General features: G+C 41.6%; 2 protein-coding genes across 2 annotated transcripts; both read left to right on the top strand.

The window, feature by feature from the left end:
- The first annotated feature begins 2,603 nt into the window (after positions 1–2,603).
- On the top strand, positions 2,604–4,235 carry LOC106584257 (forkhead box protein E4). The gene has a single exon (XM_014169307.2). It carries the CDS (start codon positions 2,604–2,606, stop codon positions 3,852–3,854), a length of 1,251 nt encoding a protein of 416 aa, XP_014024782.1. The 3' UTR covers positions 3,855–4,235.
- Positions 4,236–8,927: 4,692 nt separating this feature from the next.
- LOC106584377 (forkhead box protein D2) lies at positions 8,928–11,297 on the top strand. The gene has a single exon (XM_014169613.2). The coding sequence runs from the start codon at positions 9,404–9,406 to the stop codon at positions 10,508–10,510; it is 1,107 nt and encodes a 368-aa protein (XP_014025088.1). The 5' UTR covers positions 8,928–9,403; the 3' UTR covers positions 10,511–11,297.
- The last annotated feature ends 1,150 nt before the right edge of the window (positions 11,298–12,447 follow it).

Below are 12,447 nucleotides of genomic sequence, written 5' to 3'. Positions count from 1 at the left end.
GACAGATGTGGTGATGCTAAACATGTACCCACAGAGAGAGAAACAGAGGAGAGATGATTATTCTCTTTCTGGCTGTGAAAATTCTAAATGTCTCTGTGGAGTCTGTGAGTTGATGTAGTAAGAACTTCAAAGTAGCATTCAGACATGCTTGGAGATATCTGACACCTTGAGTTCTTCTTAGCTCTACATTAGTTACAAACAGCATCTCAAAGGTTTCTTAACAGAACTATCAATATTCATGTTAATGTGTCATATTGTAAATTAGTGACCAATTGAATTGAATGAAGATAAACACTTGCATGTTGCATATACCATACATTTGTTGCTCCCTCACAGTGCCTGGAGTGCACTGGTGCAATGTGTTGGTGAAGGGGCAGACTGTGTGTGTGGTCTTGACTTGTTCTTCAATCCTCACGGGGACCAGAAATCCCAAAATGTCCCCACAAGGATAGTAAAACAAGGGCATTTATCCACATCCCCATGAGGACAAGGGCTATTTTAAGCTTGTATTTTTTTATTTTACCATTATTTTACCAGGTAAGTAGACTGAGAACACATTCTCATTTACAGCAATGACCTGGGGAATAGTTACTGGGGAGGGGAGGGGTAATGAATGAGCCACTTGGATGCTGGGGATGATTAGGTGGCCATGATGGTATTGAGGGCCAGATTGGGAATTTAGCCAGGACACTGGGGTTAACACCCCTACTCTTATGATAAGTGCCATGGGATCTTTAGTGACCACAGAGAATCAGGACACTCATTTAATGTCCCATCTGAAAGACGGCACCCTACACAGTTTAGGGGTTAGGTTTAGGATTACGGTTAGGGGTTAGGTTTAGGTTTAGGATTACGGGTTAAGGTTAAGGGTTAGGGAAAATAAGATTTTGTGTGTGTGTGTGTGTGTGTGTGTGTGTGTGTGTGTGTGTGTGTGTGTGTGTGTGTGTGTGTGTTTGTTTTTCGTGAACACTGGGAGGTGGGAGGGTACAGGGATTACAGTGAGGCCATAGGCCCCAGGGCAGAGGGGCTGTTTCCTGGCCATAGCCTCTGTTTGTCCTGCCTGACCTGACAGCTCTGGGGGCAGATCCTGCTTGGATACACCCCTGCTCCCACGCCTGTCTGAAGCTGTTAGCCACTGGCTGAGAGTGGCTAGCTGGGCTTAGTGCGTCTGAGCTGTGGGAGGGGTGGGTGCTGGGGTGGGTGCTGGGGGGGGGGACTTTGTGTTGGGAATGCTTAGTGGGGAGTGGAGAAGTGTAGAAGGGAGGGCGTTTATGGTTTATGACTTTGGTTTGATTCATTACACCATTTCTTTCATATCAGCCTGTGAGAGAGCCGATAAATGAGCCGTGTTGGTTTAACCTTTGCTTTGAACACAGTGTCTCGCTGCACCTCGTTCACACACACTCTGACTGTCCCCCCCTCTCTTAGCCTCTCTCTCTCACACACACACACACACGCATGCACACACACCTACTAACACTGTCACACTCAGATAAACAAACCTTCAGATTATTATTTTCACTGGCAAAATGTATGTCCTCCATTTGATGCCATTCAAATAATTTTTGTAATAAAGCCATTGAAGCTATTTAATATAATTTTTATGTTGAAAACGTATATCAAAATAGTTGTCCTGGTACATTATCTTCTGTGTCTTTTATTGGTTTATTAATGTAACACCCCCAATTTGACAAAATAATCAATTAGGAGTGCTATCATGTTATAGTGTTTTAATAGCTTGTCTGTATGGTGACTTTGTGCAATATGCTGTTTCTTATTACAATGTCCCAAAACACAACCCCTCCCCTCTGCCTTGAGGAAAGTTTGATTATCAATTTCCAAACATCCTAATGAAATGGAGGGATATTTTTATTTTCTTCCCCAAAAGCTTTCACAGCTCAATCGCTTGTTTTTAATGGATTGTTATTATTTTTCAATTGGTGGATTGAGCGTTGGGTTTGGAATCCCATAGAGCAGCTCTGTCCATGTTGTTTCTGGCCTAGATATACACTGCAGTCCAGAGCAAACCCACAGAGCCTCAGACACATGGAGAGGACAGAGAGGGAGGGAGAGCTCCCTGTGCATTCCAACTTCAGAATATGTCATTAACAAAAAGTGTTTTAGCTGTTTTAATGTAACTGACATGGGTCACAAGAAAAAAAACTAGGATTTGGGCATATCTATAAAAAAGAGGCAAACTTCATCCTACTCTGGGAATTAAATGGTCAAGTATCATTACGTTATTTACCCTGGAGTTACAGTGCAACTTCCTTACCACATATAATTTAGAAAAGTAGATATACCGGTATCTGAAAATCATGATCTGTCAGGGGGCAGTACCCCCCCTTTTCCATCGCCAGTGTCGTCACTCGACCCTGGTTTATAAAACTGTCCACGCCACTCACCTGGCAAGAGAGAATGCTCACTGACGGCGAGGTGGACAGGGACTCAAATTAACATAGGGAGGGACCCAAAACGCACGCACCGTCTCTGTGCAAAACAATAGCAGACATCCCTCTCACTTTATGGTGCCTGCATTTTTTCAGGTGCAATTTGAATATTAATTTTTTTCCTTTCAAGCATACATCAAACATAATTTTTTTATGAATCTTGCAAATTTCTCTTACTTTTCGGGCATGTGTAACATGACGGCTGAGTCCCAGCAGTCGCCAGCCGAGGCGGCCAGCCCGCTGGTCTTGTCGCCTAACGTGAGTCTGGACTCCCCGTTACCGCCACCACCACTGATGCTGCAGGCCCGGACGAAGGACGGGGTTCTGATCAAGTCTGAGCCCCGGGGACCTAGTCCGAACACGGACCGAGAGGAGGGCGCTGCTCTGGGTCAAACCGAGGAGCTCATGCCCACGGGGAGTCGACGGAGGAAGAGGCCCGTTCAGAGAGGGAAACCACCCTACAGTTACATCGCTCTCATAGCCATGGCCATCGCCAACTCCCCCGAGAGAAAACTCACACTTGGTGGTATTTATAAATTCATCATGGAACGTTTTCCCTTTTATCGAGAGAACTCAAAGAAGTGGCAAAACTCCATCCGCCACAACCTCACCCTCAACGACTGCTTTGTCAAGATTCCCCGGGAACCTGGAAGGCCTGGTAAGGGAAACTATTGGACTTTGGACCCAGCCGCTGAAGACATGTTCGACAACGGGAGTTTTCTGCGGAGGAGGAAAAGATTCAAGCGCACTGACGTAAGCACTTATCCTGGTTACTTGCAGAGTTCTAGCGCGTTCACCTCGACCTCCATGGGCAGACCGGCATACCCCAACACCCTGTACCCAGGAATAGGATCGGGTTACGGATCACAGCTGGCAGGTTCCCCCCACCCGGGGATGCTGCATCATTATCAGACCTCTGCCGGGGTCAGTCAAGGACAGCCAAGAATGTTCAGCATCGACAACATCATCAGCCAGCAGTCAGTGATGCAGGGAGGAGAGCTCAACCCGCTGGGGTTAGGCGGTGGAGACCTGGACACCATGTCAGCTAGCTGCTCCCTCACTGGCACTGACCCCTCCAACTGCTTCCAGACGCAGACTGTCAATCCCTCAGGGAATTCACTGGGCAGAGGCGGTGGGGGACTGTCATCAAACCTGGCACCCGGTTACCCATACTCTTCCTCAGCATCCCCTCCCCACCTGCCTTCCATGACGCAATCCAGTTTCTCTCCAGGTACTTCTCAGGTGTACTGCACCGGGAACCGGATGTCTCTACCGGCCGTGCGCTCCGGATCTTGCGCCGAACACACTGAGCAACTATTGGGTCTCTCCAGCCCAATGAACTCTTACAACAACTCTTACATGAGGCAAGCCAACTTTGCGTCAGGACTAGATCGGTATATGTGAGGACCTGATTTCTATAGAGACAAACAACAATAGAGCCTCAAAATACATTCCATTTGAATAGGTGTGACGCCTCTTCTTTGTTTGAAATGCCAAAATACATTCCATTATAGTTGTGCTCATTTCTCAGTGATTTTGGTTCGTTTACCTTATGTGTTTTATGAAATTAATATTAATGTGTATCTGCGTATACTTTTTTGTCCGAGGACAATTCCAGTCATTGTCACCTGTCAAAAAGAAGACTTCTTAAACAATATCATTAGCCACATATACTGTTCTATTTTGTGAAAAGTAAATAGTTTATTTGTTTGTGAATTATGTTGAATAGGCCTACATTGCTATTTACCGTTTTTGGTTCGTGTAATAAATACATTTTTTGATAAGCGTGGTCTTGTTCCTTGCATCTGTTGAACTGAATATGCCTATGATCTGCACGTACCCCTCTGATTTAAATTATGCCTACTTTAAATTAATATTTGATTGCTCATTATAATAATTTAAATCCAATTCCCATAAACCGTATTTGTTTTTCCTGTGTACCCAATAGCCTGTACATTTAAATTACCCAAACAAAATATGTTCTATTAATATTTCAGATATAGGCCTGCAAGGGAATTTCCACATTCATTCTGAAATATAGGCTACATACTTACTTTATAACTTCGTTAATGGTGTTGATATAATTCGTTTCCCGCGTGTAAATAAAAATGACCAAATCAGGAATCGTGGGCCGAGTGTATCGTGTTGAATTAGGCCTACCCAACTGTCTCATAATTTAACCTTTTGTTTTATTACAAACTTCTAGGGAATATAGGCAGTATTGTATTTGCATGACTTGTAAGATCATTTGTATGGGTTGTTATAGTAAGAGTTATTGGAAGTAATGTCACAGCATAAATGTTTGTAGTTCTATCATTTATCAATGTTTACGCACACGTTTCAGACTTGACCAAGAAGATCGTAGGCCGAACGGACTTCTTGGTCTAGACATATTAACGCCTAAATAATATAGTGTTGAATATAGTGTTGCTGTTATTGTCAGCTTATGTAGATTGTATAATGTAGCCAAATCTATTGACCACAAATAGCCTGCTGGCACTGCTACAATTGTCCCCCTCCCCATCTGCATTGTTGAGGGAGCTGGCACACAAGCATTTCGCTGCACCTTTATACCTGTTGTAAACTGTGTACATGACGAATACAATTTGATTTAATTCGATTTTTTACAATATGATGTATTTTACATGCTCTGCCCGAAAATGAGCACGATATATATTCGCTTACGTGTAGGCCAATGGTAGATAGCCTAGCTAATAGGCATATTTGACTTCTTGGGCCTATCTATGCACAACTCGGCAAGGACATAACATACATAAATGTATCTGTAATTGAATCCCTGCACCTTTGCTATTCTAACTGTCGAACTGTACCTCTGGCGAGTCTGTACATCGTTGGTCTGTAGCCTAATAGATTATAATTTACCCGTCGTTGGAGCGACACCTGGCGGTCTCTATCAAACGTTTGTCTGGAGTGCTTTGTGGATTGGAATTGGTGCCGGATTCTACAGTTTGTCCACTAGGTGTCATGCAATACAAATAAGTCACAAACTGAAAACCAGAGCAGCCTAAAAAGGAAAAATAACGTATGGTAATGTGATGTTGTTGAGTTTGTTATGTTTCCGGTCCAAAGTCCAATGTGGATGGAAGTAAAATATGTTCTCATCCCTTGAGGAAAATGTAATATTTTGAGGCAATAACAAAAAACTTTTAGGCTACAATGTCCACCACTATAAAGGCTGCACAAACCACTATTTTGAAGTTGGCAGTCCATGGTGGTCCCAAGCAATCCAGACAAACACGTTTTGTTTATATCCTGCAAATGCTATAGGCTATTACAGACTCGTTTGTTTCTTCGTGTGATTTTGAAATAGACCAAGGCTTATTACATGCCTCCTAAATCATTCGTTCTTGTCAGTGTTTTTGTTTTTGGGTCTGGAGGAAATGCAGACGCATGAGATTGCCAAATCTAAGTCTAGGTTTGGAAGATGATCAATTGTAATTGTGCATCTATAATCAATGGCAGGGTTGGGTAGGTTACTTTCTAAATGTAAGCCGTTACAGTTACTAGTTACCTGTCCAAAATTGTAATCAGTAATGTAATTTTGGATTACCAAAAGTCATTCATGTAATCTGATTACTTTTAGAAGTTTTAGAAGAAGACCAAAAGGATCCATCAAACGCATTTTCTGTATCATCATAGGGGTCTCTGCCTTGTTGTCAGACTTGCTCAGCTGGAACAAACTTAAACGTGTACCTTTTTTCAGTGCTGAATTGAATGTCATTGACAAAAACAGAAAGGTGTCATTATGTATTTTTTTCCCTCAAACATCCTTTCAATTTTTTTTTAAGTAATCATCTAGTTTTTTTTTAAGTAATCCAAGAGGTAATCATCTAGTTTTTTAAAAAGTAATCCAAGAGGTAATCATCTAGTTTTTTAAAAAGTAATCCAAGAGGTAATCATCTAGTTTTTTAAAAAGTAATCCAAGAGGTAATCATCTAGTTTTTTAAAAAGTAATCCAAGAGGTAATCATCTAGTTTTTTAAAAAAGTAATCCAAGAGGTAATCATCTAGTTTTTTTTTAAAGTAGGCTATCTGTTATCTGATTACAATATTTTTGCTGTTAACGTTACTGATTACAGTTACAGTTTTTTGTAACCAGATTACATGTAATCAGTTACTCCCAAACCCTGAATCATAGGCAAAGGCTACATAATGTTATTTCTCACCAAATCAACTCAAGTCTAAGATGGCGAGATAGCTTCTTGAGAGAACAATTATGAATTGAGATTTGGCCTTTCTCCCATGCAGCTGTCTGGTTCCTGAACTCAGCGATGTGAGCAATGCAACCTCTCGACCTGCCCTGGGCTGGGAAGGATTGGGATTGGGAAAGGGGTCTGTGACGGACTGGCTGACTGAGTGAGTGTGTTTAGATAAATTACAATTGAGAGGACCTCATGGTCGACTCCGGACACTTTCACTTCCGCACGGTTAGGCTAGGCTATACCTTCAACCGCTCTCCACCTCCGTAACAACTGAACTTGAGAGTCATGCATCAGATGTAAAATGTATCCAATTGAGTTGGCATGAATTGACGATATTTTTTATTCGAATTTAGGTAAATTAAATGTAGTGTATCATTGCTGGGCGATAACTTTGCTTTTGCAGGTGGGGATCGCCTAAAATGTATTTCCCCTTTTTTTTCATGATATTTGGGCATGTAAAGGGAAAATCCTGAAAGGTTCGTTGAAATATCGATTTGAATATTATATAAACAAAAGAAAGCAATTTTAACCCACACAAACGTTGCCAATAAAGTTGCTGTGGTGTTTTGGGCAGGAGAAGCCTGTGTTAACATGAAGGGTCCTGTTAGCTGATGGTCCTGTACAGAGACGGATGAGGTGCTGATGTGTATTACAATAACGCCATGTTTCTGCAACATAATGAACTGGAATGCGAGCGCTGCTCCCCTGCTGTCATGAAACACACTGACCCATCATCTGTCCTGTCCATAGCATACATAGCGCACTCTGACGAAGACGAATTAGAGCAGGTTGCAGGCGCATATGTGTTTGTCTATATGTGAATGATGTAGAAAATGTAGATGGATAATGTTATGACTTTTGACAAGTTAAACATAAAACCCGTGAGAAGTGATCGGAGAATTAATGGAAGACATGTTCATGGAATTCCATAGTTTGTGCTGCCTTTCTCCTCTGAAAATAAATAATGAAAGGGCATATTATTATTAAACCTTGTTATTGTTTGTCGTATAATTAGGCCTATCATTAATATTACACAGTAGTAGGCTAATTATATTATTTTATCATTCACGAAGGACTCTTTCCATGGAAAAAAATTATCCCATAGTCTCAATTCTGAAAAACATTGCTTTCAATTGTAAAACTTGCACTGTGGACTTATATATTATTTACCTGTCAGTTTCGGCTGTCAATTACTGTATCAGCTCCATGTTTCAAATGAATAATCAGAATATATATATATATATATTCTCTCTCTATATATATATATATATTATAAGTGAAACTTTGTAAATCTCACTTTCGATAACATTTTCATGTTGGCTTCTATTCTCCTTAACTCTGAGAGGACAGAAGTAAGAAGTCATACGTTTGTTTAAACCCAATGGACTCAATAATAATAGTAATAATAATATGATTAATAATAATAGGCTAATACAAATAATACATTATAATAATAACACATTTATACAGTTTAAAAACACAAGTATACTGTTTAAAACATATGTCGTGATTTGACTGAATTAGGGTTTCAATATTGTAAAATGTACAGTTAATAATACAGTTTTTCAATTGTATTACATTGACTGTGTATTATCAATGACTATGTATTATCAATGACTGTGTGTTATCAATGGTTAATAGCATATGTGGTAATCAAAGTAAAAATGGTAGGCCAATTATATGTGATAATATTAGACCCAAACGCATAACGTCATAGAAAACAAAATAACCACTTATTTAATTAACTGCAACGATAATAAGAAATTATTGGAGCACTTTTAAATCGATTTAAAGCCATCTTGGATATTTGTATTGCATCTAAAGCAATATTTTTGTTTTGTTTAGAAGGGTATGAGAGCGTGCATAATTGCAAATTGGACAACGAAATATTTTGGATATTTTATAACTCATTTTGAAATTGAGTAGGCCATAATTTGAATCATGTTGTAAATCAGATTCAAGTGACAACTGAATTAATCCACTGACTAACAAACAAATACACGTCCATCCTGTTTGTCTTTTGATATAGCTACAATGCATTCCAACAACATAAAACCAATACTTTTGATGATATTCCATATTTAGAAGATGTGTGTGTATTGGAGTATCGTTAACCCAAGAGAAGGTGTAAAGTAGTGCACTCACCCATCCTCCCGTGTCCGTCTTCCCTTCCCTTTCCCGTTCCTTCAATTCCTGGTAACAGTGACACCGTGACCACGTGATTTGGACGGCTGAATAAATAGCTTTTGAGAGCTATGAATGGGAATAGTATGAAGCTGACGCAGGATACTTGCTTCGTGCCTGTGCGTAAAGATATTCATACAGATATGCAACAGTAAACTAACGACCTAAAACACAAATGAGTGCAACGAAGAAACATTATTATTGTATACATGCTTGTAGTGGTCTTCAAGTAAATAGCTTGACTGAATTTTCCATTCCAGTTTTGTTTTCCTGCGCTTGAATTCAGAAGAGTTTCATCCTCGGTGAAAGACACCACAGCCTCCATACCAACTGGTTGGAGTGGCGTTACACCTGGATCCAAGCCTAGTCTTGCGCTCATCTAGATTCCAATAATGTTTCTATGCAGCTTGGAGAAGTAAACAGGAGTTCGCTTTGGTCCTCGGAAGAGCGGTTGAGTGCTTTACGCACGGACTGAGTACACCCAGCTTGGGAGCTGAAAAGACTCGGTTCGGAACGAGAGGAAGGAAGAGAACCAGTCTCTCCAAGGATGACTCTAGGTACGGATATGTCCGACAACTCTGCTTTGTCTGATGATGTAGACATAGATGTGGTTGGGGGAGACATCTCCGTTGGCAAGGATGGGAAATACCTTCATCACGATTTCCTGGACAATGACTCGGACGATAATTTGTCTCAGAACGCGGGGGAGAGGGGTTCCTCCCCCGGTCTCAGCAGCTCCGAGTGTCCGGCTGACCAGGTTGGAGTTGGTATAGAGTCAGGGGCCATGATAGATGATAAGCCTGGTAAGAACGCTCTAGTCAAGCCCCCGTACTCCTACATAGCCCTGATAACCATGTCTATCCTCCAGAGTCCCAAGAAACGCCTCACTCTCAGCGAGATCTGTGAGTTTATTAGCAACAGGTTCCCGTATTATCGGGAGAAATTCCCCGCTTGGCAAAACTCCATTCGTCACAATCTTTCTCTCAATGACTGCTTTGTCAAAATCCCACGTGAGCCTGGCAACCCCGGAAAAGGCAACTACTGGACCCTCGACCCGGAGTCCGCAGACATGTTCGACAACGGGAGTTTTTTACGCAGGAGGAAGCGCTTCAAGAGGCACCAAGCCAACGAAATCCTCAGGGACGCCGGGGGGTTCCTGCCCGGGTTTGGATACGGCCCTTATGGGTACAACTACGGACTCCAGCTGCAGAACTTCCATGCACATAACCCCTATCATCCGCACCTCCCAGCAGGCGCTTTCCCTTTCCAGAATACATCTTGTGGATTCCCCTCGCCAGCCTCAATATTCCCCACGCCACATCCCCTGCCCTCTCTATTAGGGGCTGATTTACGAAAGCCATTCTACCCTCAACTAAGCCCTACCTTGCCCGGCCTGGCGCCTCTCAAGACGGACACTAACACTCCGACTCGGCCCTCTTTCTCTATAGACAATATAATCGGTGCAGCTAACTCCGTAGCCTCCCCGTACAGCGCACAGTCGGGCAGCCACAGTCAGGCTCAGATCCTGGCCATGTTGAACCCTGCACTCGCCTCAGCTTCGAACCACTTGAACCTCTCGCAGGAAACCATGCTTCAGCCTGGCTCACAGACATTCTCCAGCAAAACTACAAATCTAAACATGTGTCATTTCTAAACTGGCAGCAAAAGCAAAACTTGCAGAAATCCTATTAATCCATTATGGTTCTATTCGTCTTATGTGAAGGTAGGATAAACATTCTTTGAGAAATAAGAGTGTTGCTCTTCCCCTTATGTTTCTTAGATCTGATCGGAGAGAGGAAAGTGAAAAGGTGGCTATATTTATGGTTTGTAAATATGTATAGGATACACTAAATGGAAGATTCGTGATGAAGTGAGAAAACAAATTCTAAGACAATGTTGAGTGTATTCGTTGGCCGACATTGGCCTTGGCCCTCACCTATCGTGAGCAAAGATCCAGCTATTTTAACGCAAGTTAAATTTCATGTAATCTCACTGTAGGGAAGATTTAATTGTTTCTTAACTATAATTGAGATTTTTATTATGGTTTATATTGTTTTATATATATTGTGTGCGTTGTGAAATAAAGCACTGTTAATAGGCTACCGAGACGCAAACTCAGGTTTTAATTGTTAGAAAGCACATTGAGACAAGGGGGGTTATTTAAACAAATGGAACCTTTCCCACTACCCCTCGTTCTCTTAACACCGGTGTTGTGGTGAATTTGTATGGATAGTGTTTCATGTTGTCAGTGGACAGATATGTGGTTTTGGTGTAAAGCGCATTACCTCTCATCCTGTTAAACTGTTGTGCTTTCGTTCCTGTCTATTTCATTGAAATCAATCAGTGAAACGTATGTTATGTGTACAGACAGACACTTAATGTTCATAGGTCATTTTTTGTTGTAATGAAAATAATAATAAATGTTTGTGAATTTAAAAATACTTTGTTAACTTGTTTATTGGAACGTTTTATTGGCCATATGCCTGCACACATAGGTCTACTCAAAAATATGAATATCCATTAAGACTTCAAAGCCTAAAATCCCACAAGGAAATAGAAAATATGCTTACGTTTTTATTTATCTAGCTCCGAGGTCACACTTCAGTCTGTATGTGTAGGCCCAGTTTGAACGCTATACGCAGGTCTTTGATAGTCCTACTACAAGCCGCTTTCTGAAACGATTATAAGCGTTCATAGTCATTTACGCAATAGTGCCATAGGTTTAAATCTCAGTTAAATCTTGCGTGCAACGATAGGAGTATGTATTACTACTCAATTATCAATTTTACATGTTCAAAAATTAGCCCATTTATTAGCCTATGTACCACTACAGCCAACAAGCGTTCAAATCCAGATTTGTGATGTCTGAACTCCCACATTTTGCTGTGAGATATATTCTGGAAGAGTGGGCATGTATTCATTCCTCTTTTGTGGCTCTCAGTGCGTTTATAATGGACTCTTTTTTGGCAAGTAACAATGGGCTAAATGAATGGGAACATCGGAGTTTTGGAGGCCTGTAATTGAATGTGAACGTTCTACATGGATACCCACGATCTCTTGGGGTTTCGTTGCTAATTTGTAGCAGCATTTTTCATAAGGATCCTAATCCACGATAATTCCGGCGTTTTGCCCGTTTGTTGATGTTGTCACTGAAGACCCATGCTCAATGCGCTCCCAGCGAGGGGTCCTCTCGGAGACAACACACACACATTTGCCTCTGAAAAGCGATCTTCTCAAAAGGCGCGCGGTTGTTCGCTTTCATGTCGTCTGTGTTGTCTCCGGACAGATACAAAGGAGGTAGCGGGACAGGACTCGTCTCAGTGCAGAAAACAGACCGATTATTCCATTTCGAAGTTGGCCGAGCACATGTTCCGAGGTAGAGGGGGGCGTAAAAAGCCTCTTTTATTTACCAGATCTGTGTGCAAATGGTTAAATTACTCGGTGGGGTGTTTTTGACAGTTGATTATTAGGGATAAAGGGTGGGAGGGCTGACTCCCCTCTTCCACTTTCCCCTTCAGCTCACCCAAAGCCTTTGAAGAGAACGCAAACATGGTAGTCAGACTTTTATGAAGTCTCTTGCGCTCCTTTTGT

Source organism: Salmo salar, chromosome ssa23, assembly GCF_905237065.1.
Source record: "Salmo salar chromosome ssa23, Ssal_v3.1, whole genome shotgun sequence".
In the NCBI taxonomy this organism is placed as follows: domain Eukaryota; kingdom Metazoa; phylum Chordata; class Actinopteri; order Salmoniformes; family Salmonidae; genus Salmo; species Salmo salar.
The sequence above is the reverse complement of the archived record's forward strand: the minus strand, read 5'-3'. Positions and strand labels throughout refer to the sequence as shown.

Coding starts and splice junctions, on each gene's coding strand:
- LOC106584257 (XM_014169307.2), top strand. CDS start 2,604: ATGAATCTTGCAAATTTCTCTTACTTTTCGGGCATGTGTAACATGACG.
- LOC106584377 (XM_014169613.2), top strand. CDS start 9,404: ATGACTCTAGGTACGGATATGTCCGACAACTCTGCTTTGTCTGATGAT.